The sequence below is a fragment of the Rattus norvegicus genome, chromosome 3 (genome assembly GCF_036323735.1).
Source record: "Rattus norvegicus strain BN/NHsdMcwi chromosome 3, GRCr8, whole genome shotgun sequence".
In the NCBI taxonomy this organism is placed as follows: Eukaryota; Metazoa; Chordata; class Mammalia; order Rodentia; family Muridae; genus Rattus; species Rattus norvegicus.
The window spans coordinates 134,627,959-134,650,513 of NC_086021.1; the positions used below are offsets into that span (position 1 = coordinate 134,627,959).

General features: G+C 41.7%; 1 protein-coding gene and 1 long non-coding RNA gene across 3 annotated transcripts in view; one reads left to right on the forward strand and one right to left on the reverse strand.

Moving 5' to 3' along the window:
• Nucleotides 1–18,794, reverse strand: part of Sppl2a (signal peptide peptidase-like 2A) — a 44,069-nt gene extending 25,275 nt beyond the window's left edge. Inside the window, exons 1-10 of one of the 2 annotated variants that reach the window (XM_006234920.5) lie at nt 18,508–18,645; nt 12,175–12,294; nt 11,240–11,422; nt 10,496–10,585; nt 9,970–10,103; nt 7,790–7,941; nt 4,865–4,961; nt 4,063–4,164; nt 2,293–2,374; nt 1,704–1,778 (exon numbers count right to left, since the gene is read on the reverse strand). In XM_006234920.5, coding sequence (XP_006234982.1) covers nt 1,704–1,778; nt 2,293–2,374; nt 4,063–4,164; nt 4,865–4,961; nt 7,790–7,941; nt 9,970–10,103; nt 10,496–10,585; nt 11,240–11,422; nt 12,175–12,294; nt 18,508–18,573 — 1,101 coding nt within the window. In that variant the 5' untranslated portion in view covers nt 18,574–18,645. Of the gene's footprint in view, nt 1–1,703; nt 1,779–2,292; nt 2,375–4,062; nt 4,165–4,864; nt 4,962–7,789; nt 7,942–9,969; nt 10,104–10,495; nt 10,586–11,239; nt 11,423–12,174; nt 12,295–18,507 lie in introns of both variants that reach the window. The other variant, NM_001107770.1, reaches the window with a different exon arrangement.
• On the forward strand, nt 18,652–20,640 carry LOC134486145 (uncharacterized). The gene is made up of 2 exons (XR_010064882.1): nt 18,652–18,791; nt 19,782–20,640. It is a non-coding gene; the product is annotated as an uncharacterized LOC134486145 (long non-coding RNA).
• The last annotated feature ends 1,915 nt before the right edge of the window (nt 20,641–22,555 follow it).

A 22,555-nucleotide genomic window follows, 5' to 3' on the forward strand; every position in this document is an offset into this window, starting at 1 on the left:
AATAGATGATATAGTGCCTAAAGAAAGGATAAAAGCCCAGTGAAGGGGCTAAGGAGGTGGTTCTGTGGTAGAACGCATGGCTAAAATACACAGGTCCTGGGTTCTACCCTGAGTACAGCACTAACAATAACAAAAGCCAATGGGGGGAAAAAATAGTCATCATCAAACATGAAGTAGCTAAGAGACACAAAGAATGAAGGGCCAATATAAAGTTACAAGGCAAGGTAATTAGTACTATGCTCCTGATATGAAAAGGCCAAGACGGGAGGGAAACTGAACAAATAATGGAAGACAACTGGCTTGCTTATTCTGCACCTTTTCCCACCTTGTTAAGGAGCTGGCGGTAAAGTGAGAAATGTATGACTTAGGAGCTTACAGACATAGAACCAGAGGACAGATAGAATGCACAGAAAGGAAAGTGAATTCTCGAGCCCTGGGTTGAATTTTTACTGAGGTCAGCCTCAACCCTGGCCTCAATGAGCAGCCTGGATACAGGAAACCTTGTTGGTATAGAAAGATCAAGTTGGGCCTGGCTGTGGTGGCACACCCCTTTAATTCCAGCACTCAGAAAACAGAGGCAGGTGGATCTCTATGAGTTCAAGGCCAGACTGGTCTACAGAGTGAGTTCCAGGACAGCCAGAACTGCACAGAGAAAACTTATTTTAAAAAACCAATAATGGGGTTGGGGATTTAGCTCAGTGGTAGAGCGCTTGCCTAGCAAGCGCAAGGCCCTGGGTTCAGTCCCCAGCTCCGAAAAATAGAAAAGAAAAAAAAAAAAACCAATAATAATAATAACAGTTTTTTTCTGAAAGAAAGATCAAGTTGAGTTCTTCAGCCAAAGGAACTCTAATGACGTCGAAAGCTGGCATCGCTTCTCGCAGTAGACTGGGACCTAAAGCACCGGAGGGGCTGCCAGGGTACACAGTCCATTCCAGGCCTGCAGAGTTGGTGTGCTAGTCTGCTCTTCTCAGATTAGTTCTCAGAAATGAGGGTATCAATGGCACACTCTCTCCCTTCTTCCCTCCCTCTCTAAACTGTCCACAGTAGACACTGATCGTAAAAAAAAAAATAAAAGACTTTTAAAAGGAAAGAAAAATTACAGACATTCTCCCTTTATACTAATCAGAAATTCCTTATTTTCTCTAATAAGCAACTGAAAGCTTGCTTATTAAAACACCCTCTACTGAAAGACCAATTTCAAAGGCAGTTTCCTTCAGGAAACTAAAGTTCACTCAGAAATACAAAATCTGCAAAACCAACAACTATGAGGACTCCCTTCTTGAGACTGGCAGGATGGCTCAGCATTAATAGTACCCACTGCTCTGGCAGAGGACCTGGATTCAAATACCTAAAATGGGTGGCATCTGAAGGTCTGGAACAACAGTCTCAGGGACAAGAATGCCCTGTGAGCCTCTGTGAGCACCAGGCATGCATGGGGTAACATAAATACATGTAGGCACTTACTCATATACATGAAATAAAAATAAACACTTAAAATATTTAAGGAGCTGCATGTGGCAGTGCAGGGAGTGGTGTCACATGTCTTTAATCTAGAGGCAGGCAGATCACTGTGAGTTCAAGGTCAGCCTGCTATACATAGAGAGCTCTCTATCTGCCAGGGCTATGCTGAGTCAAAGCAAAAAGATTTAAAAGAAGAGTTTCATTGCTTTGAAGGCTTTGTTATGAATTTAAAATGGTCATACCTTTGTGATGAATGGTGTTATGAAGACAAAGAACACGTCGTAGATGAGGAGAAGACCTAGCAGTATCACACATGACTGTCAGAGAAAAAAGGAATTTAAAAGATCAAACTTCCCACATCTAAACTAACACATTAACTTACTTTGCAAATACAAGTTAAATATACATTTAAACACCATTTAAAAGGTGTTTTATAGTTATCTCCATGTATAATTTTATTTCATATGTGATTTAAAAACCCTTTACTTCCTGTATCCCATTTGCTTAGGATCATCACTGAAGGAAAGAATGGTCTTCCCGACTTTAGTCTCGTGCGGCTTTAAGGAATGAGCATGACTAACAGCAACACTCGGCAGCTGCCCTGGCCTGGGTCACAAGTGAGCACAATCAGGCAGAACGGACCCTCTGAAGCCTGGGGAGTGGTCTGCAGCTCAAGTGCATGGGAGTGACAAAAGCCATATAGACATTCGCGACATTTCGAGAGTGTAATTAAAACGAGCTTGTCTTTCTATCTATTGAAATATTTATACCTCAATCATATTGTTTTAAAGTGGAAAAATCATTGCAGCTTTATAAAATAACATATTTTACCATGAAATTGGGTAACTTCATTGTTTTAATTAAGTTGAGACAGAAAGCAATTCCTAAGATATCCTGTAAAATCCAAGCCCACCTAAAATAAAAGAGAGAGAGAGAGAGAGATCAACCTATTATTTCATTCCATTATCTTCAGATGAAAGTTGAGCAAATAGGCTGTTATGGTTATGCCATTACGGGTATGGCTATGAACTGTCTCCTCATGCCCTCCTGCTAAGCCAGTTACTGTCCTGGCAGAAGAATGACTGCCGAGGCTACCTCAGAAGAATGTCAGATACAAGTACACATTCACCTTAACCTTTGCAGCTTTGCCTGTCTCCTCCTACAAAGACAGCTGCCAATAAAATCCTTGGTTTATATCTAGTCAGGTTGAACACAAAGGGAAAGCTAATTTAGTTATTAGAAGTATTATGCATAACTAGCAACCAATGATAAACTCAATAACTTTGGTAAATATATAAAAAGATTTTTATTAATAAGCAATTAACCATAAGTTATATATTTTTCCCAGGTTTCCCTTCCTGCTGTGGCTGGCAAGATGGCTCAGCAGTAGAGACACCTGTGATCAAGCTGATGACCTGAGCTAAACTCCTTAGACCCCCTGGTGGATGGCGAGAACTGACTCAAATGTCCGGGACTGTCGAGTACTGTCCAGTTATACGATGGTATGTACACACGTGAGACATAAACACAATATGCTTGAAATGATTTTTTTAAAAGAGGCGCCCATATCTGCTGGTCTCAGCAAATGGACAGACGCCTTGCATAAAGTCTTTTTTCTAATATGAAAGACAAAACATTCCATATATTCTTCTACACACTGCTTTTATGGTGGTTAGTTTTGTCAATCTTACACCATCAGAATCATCTGGGAAGAGAATCTTGAAGAGGTTCTTGGGGTTGTATTGACCTCTGGGTATATCTGTGAGGCACTTTTGTAACTGGGTTAACCGAGGTGAAAACACCCTGGATGTGGGCAGCACCGATCCCTGGTTGGGTCTGAACTGGATACAGGGAGAGATGGGTGGGGACAAGACAGCACCTGTGCACGCGTTTCCCTCTGCTCTTGGCTGTGGGTGTGACGTGCCCATTGCATCAAGCTCCTGCCACCTCACCTTCTCAGCAGTAACAGACTGTCACCCGGAACTGTGAGCTAAAATGAACCCTTTCACCCCGACATTGCTTTTTGGCAGGGTTTTAGATTTCAATAACAAGAATTAAAATATGACAGCTTTTTTCATTTAAAAACCCATTCTGGAAATCAGTGCGGACACCATCTGTTAAGGTTACAAGACACTACACTGAAACACATCGTAACTGAGCATATTTTAAGTCTAGGTGTTTAAGGCATAACCCGATTTCCTTCCCCACATGAGCTCAGATCCTTAGCCTAAGATCTCTTCATTTGGTGAAGAGATTGGTGTCTTATGCCTGTAACCTCTGCATACAGGAGACAGAGTCACTGCACACTTAAGGCTAGAGTTACAAGTTAGCAGTGGGGATCATACAGAGATCCTGTTATATGACTTACTCGTTAAAAAACAAATCACCTGGTTTTAAGATATGTTCTTGAATAAAAACAAAAAAATCGGGGTTGGGGATTTAGCTCAGTGGTAGAGCGCTTGCTTAGCATGCGCAAGGCCCTGAGTTCGGGCCCCAGTTCCGAAAAAAAAAAAAAATCCACAGTAACCATAATGAATACGATTCAGGAAAAGATGTAACACTGCTCATCCTTAAATTTAAAGTAAACTAGGGTTGCCATACCTGTCCTCATTTCGAAACACAGCCCACACAACAGCAACTGAGATGCACAGTCCAGAAAGGAAAATCAGGCTCACTTTAATGTTTTTGCCACAACACAAAATCCTAAAAATAAATAAAATAGTTAATTTGTGCTGCAGATAAAAAATAATGTCCACTTGATACAAAAAAAAGTGCCAAACATTAACAAGAAGTGATTGAATATTAATCTTGCTGTCATGATTTTTTTTTCTTTTTCTTTTTTTTGGAGCTGGGGACCGAACCCAGGGCCTTGTGGTTTGCTAGGCAAGCGCTCTACCACTGAGCTAAATCCCCAACCCCACTGTCATGATTTTAATAAAACCATTGAGGCATAATAACTGGCTCAAACAAACCCCTTGTGGTAGTGGAAACGGTCCCAGTGCTTCCAGGGCTGATGGCCACCAGCCACATATGGCTACTGAACACTTGACTATGTCTCAGGATCCCAAACACCACTGGGCATGGTAGCTCACACCTTTAGTCCTAGCCCTAAGGTAGTGCACACCTTGTCCCAGCACTTAGGAGGCAGAGGCAGACAGATCTCTGTGAGTTCGAGGCCAGACTGGTCTACAGAGACAGTTCCAGGACAAGGAGGCTACTGAGAAACCCTGTCTCATAAAACAAAACAAACAAAGGAACAAAAAAAATCCCAAACACATGGTTGACTTTAAACTCAGACAGGCATAAATACAATGTATACTGAATATACAGGCTTAAAGCAACAGCTGGCTTTTTCCTGTACTAAGTGGAAATACTAATTACATCATTTGCTATAGATACCTACGTGCACTGTCCACATGGCATCCGATGAATCAATGCAGCGAGACAGTTATACAAGCTCGTTGCTGATGCTATGCAGAAAATTGCTATCATAACATAAACTAGGAAAAAGCAAGAGAGATGTTAATTCTTTAGCTCTCTATCAGATCATATTTTCAACATGGTAACTATATCATTATCTGAAGTAGTTGCTAAGGTGCAAATATGAATACTTAGAGTTTTAAAACTTGTAGTTTTATTCCCTTTAAACACTACCAGGGCTGCTTTATGTGGCTGAAGATGGTTCTAGATTTTCTATTATTTAATAATTCAAAGTCATGTGTTCATTACAAATATTTATAAGTACGTAATTCAACTGTAAGAACAGAAGGGTGTAAGAACCTTTGTCATACATGTTTGTGTGTACATAGGTATGCACATGTAGGCAGGTATGTGTAGAGACCAGAAGACAAACATGGTATTATTCCTCAGATGTCTTGTTTTTCTTTTAATTGTTTGAAACAGGGTGAGTCACTGGCCTGGAAGTTTGCCAAGCAGACCACCCTGACTGGCTAGCAAGCTCCAGGGACTAGCCTGCTTCTACCCAGTACTAGAATTAAGAGACTGGAGGCAGGGGTGAATGGGGCTTTCTGTGTGGGCCCTAGGATCGAACTCTAGTCTCCTTTACACAGTAAGCACTTCACCAACTGAGCTACTGCTCCTATTCCCCTTTTTGTGCCTCACGTAGTTCACACTGGTTCTGAACTTGCTGGACAGCCAAGAATAACCATGAAAACTTTGACCTTCTGATCCTTCTCTCTCAGCCTCTGGAGTTCTGGCATTACAGGTGTGCACCACCACATCCACCTACTTTGATGCCTGGGATTGAACCAGGACTTTGTGTATATTAGGCAAGTACTCTATCAACTGACTTATATACTCTCAGTGATTAAGAAACAACTTTTTTGGTAGCCTTGGCTGGCCTAGAACTTGCTGTGTAGATCAGGCTTGAATTTATAGAGATCTGCCTGCCTCCGAGCCTCCCTAGTGCTGTGATTAAAGGTGTGTGCCACTGGGCCTGGCTTTGGATTAATAAACTATTAATACGAATTTTTAGAAATGCAACTTAGGGATGAACACAAATATCTGTCCTGGGTATCAACCAACCATCTTATCCATGAGTTACTATGGAGAATTTATCTATAACAATTTGACCTATATTCAAACCAAATCTAGCTAGGCATGGTAGCCACCAACTCAAGATGAGCCTTGGCTGTACAGAAAGTTACCAGTCTAGCCACAGCTACACAGAATAATATTGGCTCAAGGGGGGTGGGGGAGAAGCACAAACAAAACCCACTCAAATCCATTTAAAGAAACTTCTTTGTTGCCATAAGATACCAAGGTAGCAAAATGTGACAGGCATTATATACTATCCAGATTTATCTGAAAATTATTTTAAGACATTTTAGTACTGTGTTGCCATTAAAGGGGAAGGAGTTATCATACTTTACAATATTCCTTTTCTGAACTTTCTTGAAAATATTGTGATAGAAATACAAGGTGTTCCTCCATTTTCAAGGCCTATTTGATTTTTAGAAGACGTGTAGCTCAGGGATGGGGGTGAGGAACAGAGGCTGATATGAACACAGTAAATTTGGGGTGGTTTGGGTTTGGGCGAAGCTGGATAAGCCATTCTAAGTTCCCGCCCGAGTGCTCATATCTAACAGGTCAGGTCCATGAGATGAATACTGGGTTGTCGTAAGGACTGGATAAGCTAATCTATATCGTCATGGACACTGCAGGAGTTCCTGTGATCACTGGTTGTGTGTGGTAAAAGAGCAGCGCATAGACACTCCATGGTCTGTCAACTGCATTTTGGTCTATCCTTGGCCAAGTTGCTTAACCAGAGTTGTAACAGTCTGGTAGAGATCATGTTTCCTGAGGCCATTCTGGAGCTTTAGTGCCTCGACCAACAGTGTGCTACCACTCTGGAAAGGATCCCACATGAGGAAAACTTTATTGTTCTAACTTGGTTCCAGTTAGTTTGGTTTTAGATGTAAGGAGTTTACCAGAAAGCACTCTCAAGATCAACATCAGTTACTTCAAGTATATCTTAATAACAAAATGGCAAGGACGTTTCTAGGACAGCCAAGGCTACACAGAGAAAGCCTGTTTCCAGACAAACAAGCAAAAAGGTGAGGAAAGCCTTAGCAATTCAGTACGATTCTGTCAAGTTATCATGTACTGGAAAATAGCAGCCATCTTAACCATGAAGACTCGTTTAGGGTAAACAAAATCTTGCAATACCACATAAAACATTGGCCAATCATAATTTAATATTATGTCCTGGGATAATTACGAGGTTGAATGATTTTCTTCCCACATTAAAAACCCCACTTGTAAGCTGACCAGTGATGTACACCTTCAGTTCCAGCTTTTAGGAGGCAGAGGCAGGTCAATATCTGAGTTCAAGGCCAGCCTGGTCTACAGAGCAAGTTTCAGGAAAGCCGGAGCTACACTGAGAAATCTTATATTGAAAAAACATTCACTTGCAATTCTCACTAAAAATCAAAATATGCTTTAGGGTAGAATAGATCTTTTTAAAAATTATTTTTATTTTAATTATGTGCATACACTTGTATAAATGTGTATATGTGCATGTACCTAAGGAAGCCTGAGGCACTGGAACTCACTGGAGCTGGAGTTACAGGTGCTGTGAGCACCTGACATGGAAACTGGGATTCTTCACAAGAGCAGTACGTGCTCTTAACAGCTGAACCATCTCTCCAGTCCCAAAATTTTAGGTTTTGAGATAGGGTCTTACTGCACAGTTCTGTGGCCTAGGCTGGCCTAGAGATTACTATGTGTCCCAGGCTGGCCTCAGTCTCTAGAGAAGATATATATGGATATACATTCAAAGCAGCACACATAAAATCCAGGTTCTTACCAAGCCACTTGTAGAAGAAATACAGTAAGACAATCATTACACAGCAGATGACCACGAACAGGACAACGGTGAGAGGACTGAATGTTAAGTAGTCTTCCTTCTTTTTCCTTGCCTCTCTATCTTCAGCATCTTCCACTGCCTTCATGCTTTCCCTGTGTAAACACATACAGGAAAGCATCAGTAAGCTTTTACCAAGTACAGTTACATTAAAAATCTCTTTCTAGCACCAATTGAAGGTTAATCACAAAGGTAATGTACTTAAAGAATAAGGACCAGAAAAAAATATTTAATCTGGAAACTAAAACATCCTATATTCCTACTCTCCAGAGATAATCTGTCATTACATGACTTTGAAAATAAGATTTTTTTTTTAGTGAAAACAAAACTGTTAGAAGAGATGACGTTTATTTATTTATTTATTTATTTATTTTGGTTCTTTTTTTCGGAGCTGGGGACCAAACCCAGGGCCTTGCACTTCCTAGGCAAGCGCTCTACCACTGAGCTAAATCCCCAACCCCAAAAGATGACGTTTATTATATTAACAAATTAATGTTTGCAAATGCTTATAGTTGGGAGAACTATTTATGTTGACATAGTTAAGTTTTAAGATATAAACTTACAACCAACATTATCAATCTACAGACAATAGGGTATTTCTAAAATTAGTTTCTCTCAACTGTAAACATAAAATTCTCCTATGAGCAGACTCGGTATTTACTATATGTCTATTCTGTGCTCAGTAATGTATTTGGAAGAATTTTTTAAATTATCAGATACAGTTCTGTCCTACCTTCGTTACTTTCCATGAATTCTCCCATGAGTAGTCTCTGCTGTCAGCCTCATCACCTCTTCCCAGTTTCATGGAACCTATTCTATCTTCCCAGCCCCCATTCCTCACCTCTGTCCAGTAAAAATTCCTGTCATGCATCTTCTGACCCGGAACATTAAGTCTGGGTTCATTGCAGATTATGGCTAAATAAAACTTTATGTCTAAACATTTGCACATTTGTAACTGTTAAGCACACACTACTTTCTCATTGAGACACCAGCGCTTTCCTTAGAACTCTAGATCAGGATGTCAAGGCATTCACACAAGTGTTACTAATGTGGTACCTAAGTGGGAAAGGTGCCACCCTTTGCTATCTGTCATTGAAAATAAACTTAAAAAATTTACAGTAGTACATATGGAGGTCATAACAACTCACATATTCATATTCCATGTATTAAGAAGCACAAGGCACCCCCCCTTCTGAAACATAGTCTTGTGATGTGGCAGAAGCTGGACCTAGGCTTAACATGTAACCAAGGGGACTTTCAAACTCATGGTCCTCCTGAGTAGTGGGCTATGGGTGTGTACACCACGTAAAGCACTTCACTAAGGAAGGGGGGCTGCATTAGGCAGGGTCATAAGTAGCCAGGGTGGCCTAGAACTCAGTATGTAGCGAAGGGTGACCTCCACCTCTCACATGCTATGATTATAGGCTTGAATCACACATAGCCTTCATAAACAATTTCTTGAAAGAGAACCAACTACCAGATTTATACATCAAATACCACTATTAATTGTATTCTTTTTGGAGTGTCATGGTTCAAACAACAAGGCAAATGTTCAAAACACTAAGTGAAAGCTCCTACCACTGAGCTATATTCCCAGATCCTGCTATGAAATTGTACTCTATGTGTGTGTGTGTGTGTGTGTGTCTTCCAGAATACATGTATGGATGTTGAGAGACAGCCTCAGGTATCACCCTTGGTCCTTGTTTTCTACCCTGTTGTAGACAGGTCTACCTGTCCTTCAGCTCCCACAAACTCCTATCTCTGACTCCCACAGTGTTGCAGGTGCACTTGAATGCCAGACATACACAACTGTGTCCAGCTTCAAATGGGCTCTAAGGCTTTGAACTCAGGTCCTCACACTTGTACGGTGTGCACTTTATCCACTGAGGCTTCCATGAACATTTGATGTGAGATAAGTGTTTCCCTATTAACAAATAATGCAGGTGCCTACAATGTTCCTATTTAAAAAAAAAAAAAAAAAGACAATCCCACAATCTGGTCTTAATGGCACTCACTATATGCTGAGGTCAGAAAAAAATTAAATATTCTTATTATTAGGACTATCATGAAACATTATTTAAAACCATTTATCAGGAAGCCATAAAAAGTTTAATTAAACTTACAATTCAATAAGTCCACTCCAGTATCCTCCTAATGCCACAGTGAACACAGCAATTACAAAAATGACCACCAGAGTATAGTCAAAGTTAGGCCAGGATGGAGAATACATTTTCACGGTAATGTCATCTCCAAGAGTCTGAAGGGCAAAGTGACAGTTAAACACAGGAATGAATCTCTTCTACTAGAGTATGGCAGCAACATCTACACTTCATCACACAGCCGAGAAGACCGGACAACTGAAGGCTTGTTCAGCCCCTCAAGCTTCTTGTGAGCAAATGGAGAATGAATAATAGTCAAAGTAAGTATAGCAATGGGAGCCTGGTGGTGGCGCACACCTTTAATCCTGGCACTTGGGAGGCAAAGGCAGGTGGATCTCTGAGTTCAAGGCCAGCTTGGTCTACAGAGCAAGTTCCAGGACAGGCAGGGCTAGCCAGAGAAACCCCGTCAAACAAACAAACAAACGAACCATAGTGATTAGATGCAAACAACTGTAACTCATAAACATCTAGTATGCAATGATTAACTTACCTCTTTCATATCATTAAAGTCTTTTTGGGTTATAACTGCAATTAGTATAGTCACATTTTGAAATGCAGATTTGTTCCTTGAGGAAGGAATCTAGAAGAAAAAATATGAAATGTGATTATTTACAGAATAAAAAAAACATACATACTGGGCTGGAGAGATGGCTCAGTGGTTAACAGCACTGACTGTTCTTCCAGAGATCCTGAGTTCAATTCCCAGCAACCACACAGTGGCTCACAACCATCTGTAATGGGATTCAATGCCCTCTTCGGGTGTGTCTGAAGATAGCTATAGTGTACTCATATACATAAAATAAATAAATAAAACTTAAAAAAATACTACTACACTAAGTGTAAATATTATGTCAAACTATGAAAACAAAGCTTCATTATTCTTTCTTAATAACATAAATTCTCAAAATGAAATACTTTTAACATGAACTTCAACTGATATATACTAAATATAACATTGTGCGGTGTAGACACTATTAGACACTATATAAACATACATTATATACATATGTTTCCAACCAAGTCATCTCAACTCTACAGCAAAAACTATAAAACTTTCCAATTAGAATGGTTTATTAATAAATCTAGAATGTTTACTTTTAGAATGTTTATTAATAAAAATTAATCTATAATATTATTAAAGCTTCAGCTTCTAGAATATGCAGAAGAGTTAACTCAGTTCCTGGGAGACTTGATGTTATAGGCTCAGTAGAAGCTACTCGGTTTTAGGACTTACTAGGACACTGTTGTTGGCAATCAGCAACGCTGCAGCACCACCTTCCTGTGCAATTTTGGCTTTTTCAAGAAAATGGCAGGGTCCCCAGTGTACCACCACTGCCTTGTTCTTTATGCCATCAGGAGGAATATCAGAAAGGTGGCACAGTGGTGTGCCAGTCAGATTCATCAAGCTAAGAGAAGTCTGAAAAGAAGAAATGTTTTTGATAAGAAGATACCTTATTCTGCCCAATAGTATTCATCGATGAGACTCCAACAGTGCTTTGGTACAATGTTTTTTAGAGGCTGGGTGTGTAGCTCAGGGGTACAGCATGTACTTATGCCTGAGTTAACTAACAAAAACAACTTTATGACAAATAACAAGAATTCGAGGTACAAATTTTAAAATATCCTCAATCTGGGATTGGAGAGACGACTCAGCAGTTTAGAATATTGACTGTTCTTCTAGAGAACCCGTTCAATTCCCAGCTCCCACGTGTCAGCTCCCAACCATCTGAAACTCCAGACATCTGACATCCTCTGTGGCCTCTGCAGGCACCAGGCATGCATGTGGTATAGAGACAGGCAGGCAGGTAAAACACCTACACACCTAAAGAAAAAATAAATAAAAACTTCCCTCAATCAAGCCAGTACAGTGGCACATGCCTTTAATGCTAGCACTCTATAAGCAGAGACAAGCAGATCTCTAAGACTTTGAGGCCAGCCTGGTTGACATAGTGAGTTCCAGACTAGTCAAGTCTATTTAGTGAGTGAGACCTTGTCTCACTAAAACAAACAAAATATTCCCTAAGTCATTTCTTTCATTTCTTTTATGGAGAAAACTTGAAGTCAATGAAGTATTTATTATCAAAAATCATAACTGACCCATATCCTAAAAGTTATTACTCACATTCAATATTTCTATTATTATGAGTAATTGTGATGTTATTTACTTACTGCATTTTCTAGGGAACTTGGAAGCCGTGTCCAGTTGTTGTTATAATACATGCAGTAGTCCTTGGAAAGTGAAGATACGCCATTTGCAGATGCATGAAGGATGGCTTCCTGAGCAGCTGACTGAGACACAAACAATTTTCATGGTGATAGTCATAATTAGGCTTGTGGGCAACTAAAGATTTTAATGATATTATTTATATTCAGAGTTGATCGCTTTTCCTAAAGACAGCAAGTCCTTCAATGAGCTTATTTACTCCTATTTAATTAGCTCAGGAATATGGAAACTATACCCACTTGTCTAAACTCATTCTTTGGGGAAAATGGATCACTTTCCTACAAGATTAAACAAAGCCCCAGTTTTTTGTTTTTGGTTTTTTTTAAATATTTATTTATTTATTAAATACACTGTAGCTGTCTTCAGACACACCAGAAGAGGGCATGGGATGCCATTACGGATGGTTGTGAGCCACCATGTGGTTGCTGGGATTTGAACTCAGGGCCTCTGGAAGAGCAGTCAGTGCTCTTAACCACTGAGCCATCTCTCCAGCCTGACACGGCCCCAGTTTTAAGGGCCTCATCCCTGAGAGGAGTCTTGCTGTGATGTAACAATGCCTGTCTGCCCTCTAAGGCTGACACTTTCCTCCTCTTTTATGAGTTATGACTTCACTGTGTACATTCATGCAGCAAGAGATACTCAAAACCTCTCAGCTTGTCCCATGTCGGTTTTTGACTAGTATTTTTACCAAGGATTAAAGAGATATGGGATTATTTCTAAGTATTATCTGTATAATCACCTGACATTTAAATGAATTTTTGCTCAAGTCTTCAAGAGCCTTCAACTGCCTATCCAAATACACCAAGGCAGAGTTTAAGATAAAAACTGCCTGCCAGGTGGGGGTAAGGAGTAGCACTCGACTTTGATGGCAGCTCATGGGAGCTTAAGGCAGGCTGATCCTTATGAGTTTAAGGCCTGCCTGGTCTACAGATCAAATTCCAGGACAGCAAGGGCTACACAAAGAAACCCTGTCTCAAAACAAAATAACAAATGAACAAAATATTGCCAAGCATAGTCCACATGCCTTCAATCCTAGCTGTCAGGTATCAGAGGCAAGTGGATCTTTGTGAGTCCTAGGACAGCTAGGGTTACATAGAGAGGCCCTGTCTCTAAATAATCGTAAGTAAATAAGAAGTAAGTAAATAAAATAAAGGAGAGCTAGCAGGGCTGGCAAGATAGCTCAGTTGGTAACAGCACTTGTCACCAAGGCTGACCATCTGAGTTTGATCCCAGGAATCAGATTGGGAGGAAGAGAAATAATCCCATCTTGTCCTCAGAGATCACAACACAAATGCATCCCCCTCAATAAATAAATAAAATAATAAAAATAACTTTTAGAAAAGAGCTAGAATACCTTCTCTTGTCTTCCTTCCCATTGCCTAGAAAGATAGGGACACAAGGTGACAGTAGTATACACAAAGGTGAGAGGTGGGACACGTGCAGATACCCTCAAACATTCAGAATACTGCTCCCTCCTTCAGTAGGAGCTCTTCCCATCTTCTCTGTGAGCAAACCTATATCTAACCCCACAAGGAAGAATGTGAGTTCAGGGGGATGGGTCAGCAGGTGAAAACACAAGCAGCCACAACTAATAACCAGGATCTACATGGTGGAAGGAAACTGGAATCCTGCAAGCTGAACTGTGACCTTCCATACAGGCTGTGCCCCAGGTAGGCATGTGTAGACAGATAGGTAGACAGACAGACAGGCAGGCAGGCAGGCAGGCAGGCAGGCAGGCAGGCAGGCAGGCAGGCAGACACTGAACAAAATGGAAAAGACGTTGCAGCTAAAGCACACACAGAGCTGAATCAAGGGAAGCTGCAGAGGTTTGTTTTGGTTTTTTGTCTGTTTGTTCATTTGTTCTGAGACATGGTCTCACCCTGTTGCCCTAGCTGGCATGGAGCTCACTTTGTAGAGGAGGCTGCCCCTCAGCTCATAGAGCTCTACCTGCCCCAGCTTCCCAAAACATCTGGTGAAATTGCAGTCATTTGGCTACTATTTTTTAATTTTAAAAATATGTATTATTTTTTATGTGAATGATGTTGGGTTTTGTTTATTTGTCTTGAGACAGGGTTTCCCTTTATGCAACCCTGGCTGTCCTGGAACTCAATCTGTGGACTAGGCTAGCCTCAAACTCACAAAGATGATGGCAGATCCCCTGGAACTGGAGTTACGGTTGGCTGTGAGCTGCCATGTGGGTGCCAAGGATGTAACCTGGGTCCTCTGGAGGAGCAGCCAGTGCTTCTAAACACCGAGCAATCGCTGTAGCATGTGATTAGGAGATGTGCTGAACCATACTCTTCCACCCCAAATATCCTTTGAAAAGGGGAGGAAATAGCTCTCTGGCATACTCAAGGCTTTTACGTGAGCAAATGTAGGGAATTCAGAAGATATGAAATCAAATTACACCTGAGAGTTTACAAACGGGGCCCTAAGACAGAGAGCAAGCATGGCCCACCTGAGGTCATTCGGTGTACCTATGACTTTATCTACAGAGAGAATCCTGGTGATACAGCCAGGTTATTAGATTTAGGTTAAACATCTTTAGAGAGAGTAATCTAAGAAAATTGGGCACTTTTTACTGCATTCAACAAAATGTTAACAATAGGTTTTCCCCACGATTGGTGAGGATGCTAAGCCTGCCCATGTGCTTGGGGGTAACTGACTGCAGCATCTCTACAGTGTAAAGCTGACGTGGTTGTTGTTGTTGTTTTGATTTTTGTTTGGTTGGCTTTGGTTTTTTTGGTGGTGGTGGTTTTTTCCTACTTCTGGTTGGTAAGCAATTAATTGACATCTGCAAGCAGTCCAACAATCTCTTGGTGGGTTCGAGCTTCCCTGTTGCTCCACAGTTCACATTAAGGTTCACTCTCAGTGTTATTCATTTTTATGGTTTGGATCTTAAGTGCTCCACCCCCACCCAAAGGCCAGTATACTAATGGCTTGTTTCACAGCCGATGACAAAACTGGGAGGTGGTAGAACCTTTAGATGGGCTCAGTGAAAGAAGTCGTTGGGGGGAGGGAGAGGCACAGACCCTTGAAGAGGACATTAGAGTCTTGGTCCTCCCTCCCCCATCTCCTTCTTCCCCCCCACATCTCTCCTCCTCACTTCCTGGCAGAAGTATGTTAGTTGTTCTGTATGGTCTCTCTACTATGTTGTACCCTTTGCCACAAAGCCCAAAGGCATCCAGGTCAAGAGACTAAGGACTGAAACTACGAACTCAAATGCATCATTCCTCTCAGTTCACTCATGGCCACGCCTTTAATTCCAGCACTTGGGAGGCAGAGGCAGGTGGATCTCTGGGTTCAAGGCTAGCCTGACCTATAGAGCAAGTTCCAGGATCAAAAAAAAAAGAAAGAGAAAAAAAGAAAAAGAAAGAAAAGAATACACACACACACACACACACACACAGAGAGAGAGAGAGAGAGAGACACGCTGTTATTTGTTTTTCAAGGCAGGGTTTCTCTGTGTAACAGTACTGCCTGTCGTGGAATTTGATTTGTAGACCAGGCTGGCCTTGAACTAACTCACAGAGATCTGCCTGCCTCCAGAGTGCTGGGATTGAAGAAGTGACCACCACACCTGGCTATGTCATTCCTCTTTTTAAGGTGATTTTCTCAGACATTTTGTCATAGTGACAGAACGCTAACTGACTGAGAAAAGTGGTACCACAATGGTAGGTTGTGGCTTATGGCGGACTCTAGCTGATGATGTGGCTCATAGGCCTTTGACAGTAGTCTGCAGGCCAAGTTTGGAGGTTTGGAAGAGCAGTCTAGAGAAAGCCTACCGTGCTGTAAAAAGAGCTTATTAAGGCCATTCTGGGGCGAGAAGAGAATAGCAGAATGCTGCCCTCATGCAGACAGTAAAAAGGCAGGCTCATGAACATACAGATGGAATGATGACTCTATCTGGAATTAGGCTAAATGCACCACACTATACATTCTGGTGAAGCACTTGTCTTCATTTTGTCCAAACTCTGACCCTGTGGGAAGATGACTTTAAAGGACTAGCTTGAAAGAGGCAATGTCCGGGTAGCACAGTGTTCAAACTATCTCATACAGGTATTAATAGATGCTTTTAATTAAGATTTATGATGAGAACCAAGAGCAAAGCCACTACAAATATATTTGGAAATCTTAGTTTGTTCCGTAAAGGGACATGTTTAAAGTTGAAACCAAGGAAACCTATTACCGACTTCCCCAACCTTAAAACAAAAAACAAAAACAAACAAAACAAACTACAACAAAGCCCTTACTCCTCAGCAGGCTAGGGCTTTAGCTCTGTTGGTTGAGCACTTGTCTACTATTAAGGAAGCCACCTGAGCATGGCGGCCCATGCCTACCATCCCCACACTAAAGACAACCAGAAATCCACTGTCATTCTTGGGGACCTCAAGGTCGGCCTGTTTCAGACCCTGTTGGGGGTGCGGGTAGGGAAGGCCAAGTACTTTACAGGGTCAGTATCTAAAAATAGCTTGCTAAACTTTTCAGTGGTGGCACAAGCCTTCAATCTTAGCACTTAGGAGGTAGAGGCAGGGGGATCTCTGTGTGTTTGAAGTCAGCCTGGTCTACAGAGTGAGTTCTAAGACAGCCAGGGCTACAGAGGAAAAAAAATGTCTGAAAAAAACAATAAACCAACAACAACAAAAGCATGCTAAATATGTAACTCATCATTACCCACCTATCCATGCCAGCCAATAGGTCTTCTGAGCTCTTTAATAACAACCACAATGTGGACTTAACACTTTGTTTGTTTGCCTGTTTTGTTTTCTTGAGACAAAATTTCTCTCTGTAGGCTGTCCTAGAACTCTCTGTAGACCAGACTGGCCTCGAACTCACAAAGATCCACAGGCTTCAGCTTCCTGAGTGCTGGGATTAAACGCAGGTGCCACCACTGCCCAAAAATGTGGGTTTATCAAGAGTAGATGTATTACTGTGCTAAATATTGATTTACCTTGAGAAAGGGTTAGTGGAACTATGGTATAAGTATGTAAACATTTTGTATTAGTCATCTTAAGAGGTCACTAAAATGAGTATTAAACTTGATGAGTAAGTTATAAGTTCACAACATTTATGTACCTGCTGAGTTTTCTTTGAACTTAAATGGTACTTGTCTGGTTACTCAGTTCATATTTCAAAGATACAAAGTAATGCTACTGTGTTTCTCCTCAAAACACTTTTTGTATGAGTTCTCTCCTAATGCTGTCTGGCAAAGTTCCTAGAACGCCAAAGTCTACTTAAAAACAAAAAAACAAAAAAACGTTTGGGCTTTGTCGGTGACCTTTTAAAGCCCAGAGTGACAAAGCAGTCTTTCAGAGAAGTGATGGTTTCTAAGTAATAACTGCATACACTGTTTACACAACAGTGTGCAAACAACATCTACAAAAAGTTCCCATCATCAAAGGCCAGAAAAGAAAGTGAACAGAAACTAAATCTAAAACACCGAATGCTACCTTCTTGGTCACACATTGGAGTTCAAATAACCTGATGCCGAATATTAAAATATTACTTCAGCAGATATGGGCATGTGTGCACATATTTGTTGTTTTTTCTTAACCAGACTTTGACCCTTTTAGACTTCAAACTATTCAAATCTCTAATTTCCCCTTTAAAGGTATTTTAAAGTATACCTATAAGAAAACAAAAGCATAAAACAAATCCCCACAGTATAATCTTATGTACCTTACATAGAAGGCACTATATGGGAATGGAAGGAAAGAATATAAATATTAATATGGCCATAGATTGAAATGTATGTGAGAGCGGTTAACTAAAGAGAAGGCCAGAACGCTAACACCTGGAACCCTGTCCACACCTGCCCCTCCACCCGTCTTTTTGCGGGCAAAATGCAGCAGTGAGAAGGGCTACACAGATAAGCCCACAGAAGTGAATTCTTTGAATTAAGAAAAAAACATGCCAGCAGGGTAAAAAATTATAGAGAGGGTTCCAGGACCAAGGAGGAGGAAGCTCCCCACCCACACCATCCACTCCTACCCCCGCCCCACGGGTTTCTTCCAGGGATTGGGCACTTCGCGGGATTTCGGGAGCGGGGGGCGGGTGTGGAAGGCTGGGACTCAAAGACGAACAGAGTTAACCCGGCCAGGGCAGTGGGAGAATGGGAAGCTGAGTTGGAATGAGAGAAACGGGGAGGAGGGGAAGGAGGAGGGATGAGGGAAGTCGGGAAGGGTGGGGGAAGAGGGAGAGGAAGGGATGGAGGGGGAGGGGGAGGAAGACGGAAGAAGGGGAGGGAAAAGCGGAGGGGAGGGGAGTCCGGCTCTCACCAGTCCGAGCAGGCAGCTCCACAGCAGGGCAGCAGCGGGAGCGTGCAGCGAGTGCAGCAACCCCATCCCACGGGCGGGCAGCTAGGCGCAGGCTGCGCTGGCAGCACCCGGACCTCTAGGGTGCAGCCCCGACTTCCTCTTCCGGTTCCTCCCGCGGAACGCTGGGCCGGGACTCTGTGGGGACTGTCAGCTCCTGGCAGTCTTTCTAGCTGCGTAAACCCCGGGTTCTCGTTCGGTTCCCCTTAACTGCGGCCGCCGCCCATTCCAAGCCACTGGAGCTTCAGGTTTCAGTTTCCTTTCAGGCCTCTGCCACGTAGCCACGAGACTTTCGTAAAGACATAAACCAGACAAAGCCCCTCTCCACAAATTGCAGCACAAATCAAAACTTCCTCTGCTGCAAAATCTCACCCCTGTCTTCTCTGTCCTTAGCGTCTGTACTTTCCCACGTGTTAAGATCCACGGACCCTCTAGGTGGGCAGTCTCTGGGGAATACACTCTTGGTGTTCCCTTATCGGCTTACTTAACACTTCCTCCCTATAGAGTGTTTCCTAATACACCAAATCTTAAGTGGCCTTCCATTCACTTTCATACTATGATTTATTTGTTCTCTTCATAGCTTGTTGTTGTTGCTGCTGCTGCTGCTTTTTTGAGACATATCCTTGACAAATACTCTGAACTCACTATGTAGATCATGGCCTAGAACTCAGAGATCTGCCTGTATCTGTCTCCCAAGGGCTGAGACTAGAGGCATAAGCCACCATGCCTGATTTTTACCCCCATTTTCTTTTCTTTTTCTTTTTCTTTTTTTTGTTCTTTTTTTCGGAGCTGGGGACCGAACCCAGGGCCTTGCGCTTCCTAGGCAAGCGCTCTACCACTGAGCTAAATCCCCAACCCCCCCATTTTCTTATATTCATCTCTGTCTCACCTGCTGCTATCCAGTTAATGGGAGGGTCCCTCTTTGCTTTGTTGACTGCTGTGTCCTTACACATAAAATATCCAGTGTATACTAGGTCGTCAAATATTTGTTGGATTACTGTTTAATACCAACCACTGAATAGGACAGTGTTCTGTTACCCTAAGGGAGGGACATAGCAAAAAATACAGACGTGTGAGCAAACACTGTTACAAAGTGACCTTTCACAAGGTACTGTACAAGGAGCAAAGGGAGGTGGAAATAGGGCACAAGGAAGGAAAAAAAAAAAAAAAAAAAAAGAAAGGAAACACCAGCCCTAGCCGAGTATTACTGACTCTTCATTTCTGCGTGTTAATTTCAGCTAGGCAAAGAGGGAATTCACTTCCAGAAAGGAAGCTTTAGTCTCAAAACCAAGGGAGGCAACTACAGAACTGGACCTTGGCTGAACGTAGGAGAGGTGGAAAGGAAGAAGAGGCAGAAGGTGAGACGGAAATGAATCACACAGCTTGGAACCTGAGACTTCATCATCTCCGTCTCTGCGTGGCGGGGATTCCTGAAGGAAATGCTCCTACAGTTCTGCGTGGGTTGTTTCTGAAGTTGTCTGTCCCCTGGCTTCCCCTTGTGGCCCAGTTTCAATCTATTTGTAAACCTACCAGCCCTCAAGAGCTCCCCAGACAGAAACTGCCAGTCATGACATTGTCGTATTTACTCTCAGCCACTTTTAGAGACTGTCTAGGACACTGATGTTTGAGCTAGTCTCCTCTTTCCCCTGGGATCCCACATACTTGCTCATCTGGATAAGACCAATATATCCGCATTTTAATTTTTATTAAACCGCATTTCCAGGTTTAATATACAGCCAAGCTTGAAAAACCTTTCGTTATTTAGTGTTTCAGAGTGTGGGCCTGGACCGAGGCCCCTGATTCTGCCGTTTCAGCATCACCATCCAAACCCACTGAATTAGAGAATCAGAGAATGGACCCTCAACATGCCAGAGACCTCACACTGTTATATAAATGTAACTCAAAATAGATCTTACTCTTAAATATAAGACCTGACCTTCAAAGTTGTCTCAGGGAAACATTTGTAAAGATTTAATAGCTTTTTTTTGGGGGGGGGGATGAAGATTTCTAAAACAGGACACTAAAAGGGAAAACTATACAACAATAAAATCAACAAATTGACTTCACCAAATAAAAACCTCTATTCTTTGGAAGATATTCTTTTTATTTATTTATTTGTGTGTGTGTACTTGCACAGACACCTACATGAGCTTATGTCTACCATATGTCTACAGATGTCTACAGGGGTCATAAGAGGGCACCAGACCCCAGAACCAGAGTTACAGGTGATTATAAGCAGCCATGTGGGTGCTGGGAATTGAACCCAGGTCCATCTCCCCAAGAGCAGCCAGTGCTCAGAGCCATCTCTCCAGCCCCTGGAAGATATTCTTTTTTTTTTTTTTCTTTTTTTCGGAGCTGGGGACTGAACCCAGGGCCTTGCGCTTGCTAGGCAAGTGCTCTACCGCTGAGCTAAATCCCCAACCCCTAGAAGATATTCTTAAAGGAATGAAGACCACTGTAGATTGGGAGAAGACATATGCATGTGTGTTTACATATACACATATATGTTTACATACATACAGAGATATAAAGAACTCTTATTATTCAATAAAAAGACCAAAAACCGAAAAAGGAATGAACAAGTACCATGTACCTATGAGAACGGATGGAATGAAAATTATGTCACCAAATATCAGTTGGGATGTGGAGGAACCAGAATCCTGGTGGAGATGTAAAGTGGTGCAACCAGTTTCACAAGCAGGCATTTCCTGGTATAGTTAACCATACCCTACTGTACAGCACAGCCATTCCTCTTCTAGTTATGTACCCAAGAGAAATGAAAGCAAATGTTTGTGAAGACAGTCCACCTCCATGATGGTCTAAGTGGCCCTGTAATGGTCCCAAACTATAAGTAACCCACTGTGGTTGGATGTTATTTGTCCCTGCAAGGCTCATGTGCTTGAAGGTTTGGTCCTCAACAGCTAGGGGTGAGATGACAACATCTGAAAGAGGAGGCACGGTAATGTCTTCTATGTTCATCCATGAGGTCAATGATGAGTTTCCTCTTTGTAAAGGCTGAATCAATTTCGAATGTGTGTGTATCATATTTCAAAATCCAATAATTTGGTATATGCATGTGTTTCTCATTGTTTATATACATAATGCATAAGTGTGTATAATATATATATGAATAATTTTAAATCCAGGTTGTGTGAGAAAATATTCAGTATTTGTCTTTCTGCATCTGGCTTATTTCACTTAATATAATGATTTCCAACTGCATCCATTTCCCAGCAAATGGATGATTTTTATAATGCAAAAAAATCCATCATATATATATATCATATTCTTTATCTGTTCTTCCTTGATGAACATTTCCTGGCTGTTAGTGGTATGTCGACTTAGACTCCCTTGGGCATATACCCCAGTGTGGTACACCTACATGGTAGGATAGACCCACTCTCAGTTTTTGAGTAACATCACCCATGACTTTAATGGTGATTATACAAATTTACATTCCTACCAATAATGAATAATCAATAATCCCATCCCCACCCCCAGCATTTGTTATTGTTTGTTTTCCTGAAGGCAGCCATCTGACTGGGGTGAAACAGAATCTTTGAGACAGTCTCATTCTGTAGCTCTGGCTCTCCTAGAACTCACTTTGTAGACCAGATTAGCTTTTAACTCACAGAGGTCCACCTGCCTCTGCCTCCTGAGTGCTGGGGTTAAAGGTCTATGCCACTACACCTGGCTCAATGACTCTCAAAGAAGTTTTGGGATGTTGAACACTTTGAAGTATCAGCTGGACTTGTCTGCCTCTTCAGTCTAGCCATTCATTGTATAGTCTGGCTTCTTGGTATTTAATGTTTAAGTTCTTTATATATCCTGGATATTAATTCTCTGTGTGATGTATAGTTGGCAAAAAAAAATTTCCCCAGACTATAGGGCCTATAGTATAGGCTGACTACTCACTGGTGGCTGTTTCTTAAATTCTTTTTTTTTTTCTTTTTTTCGGAGCTGGGGACTGAACCCAGCAAGCGCTCTACCACTGAGCTAAATCCCCAACCCC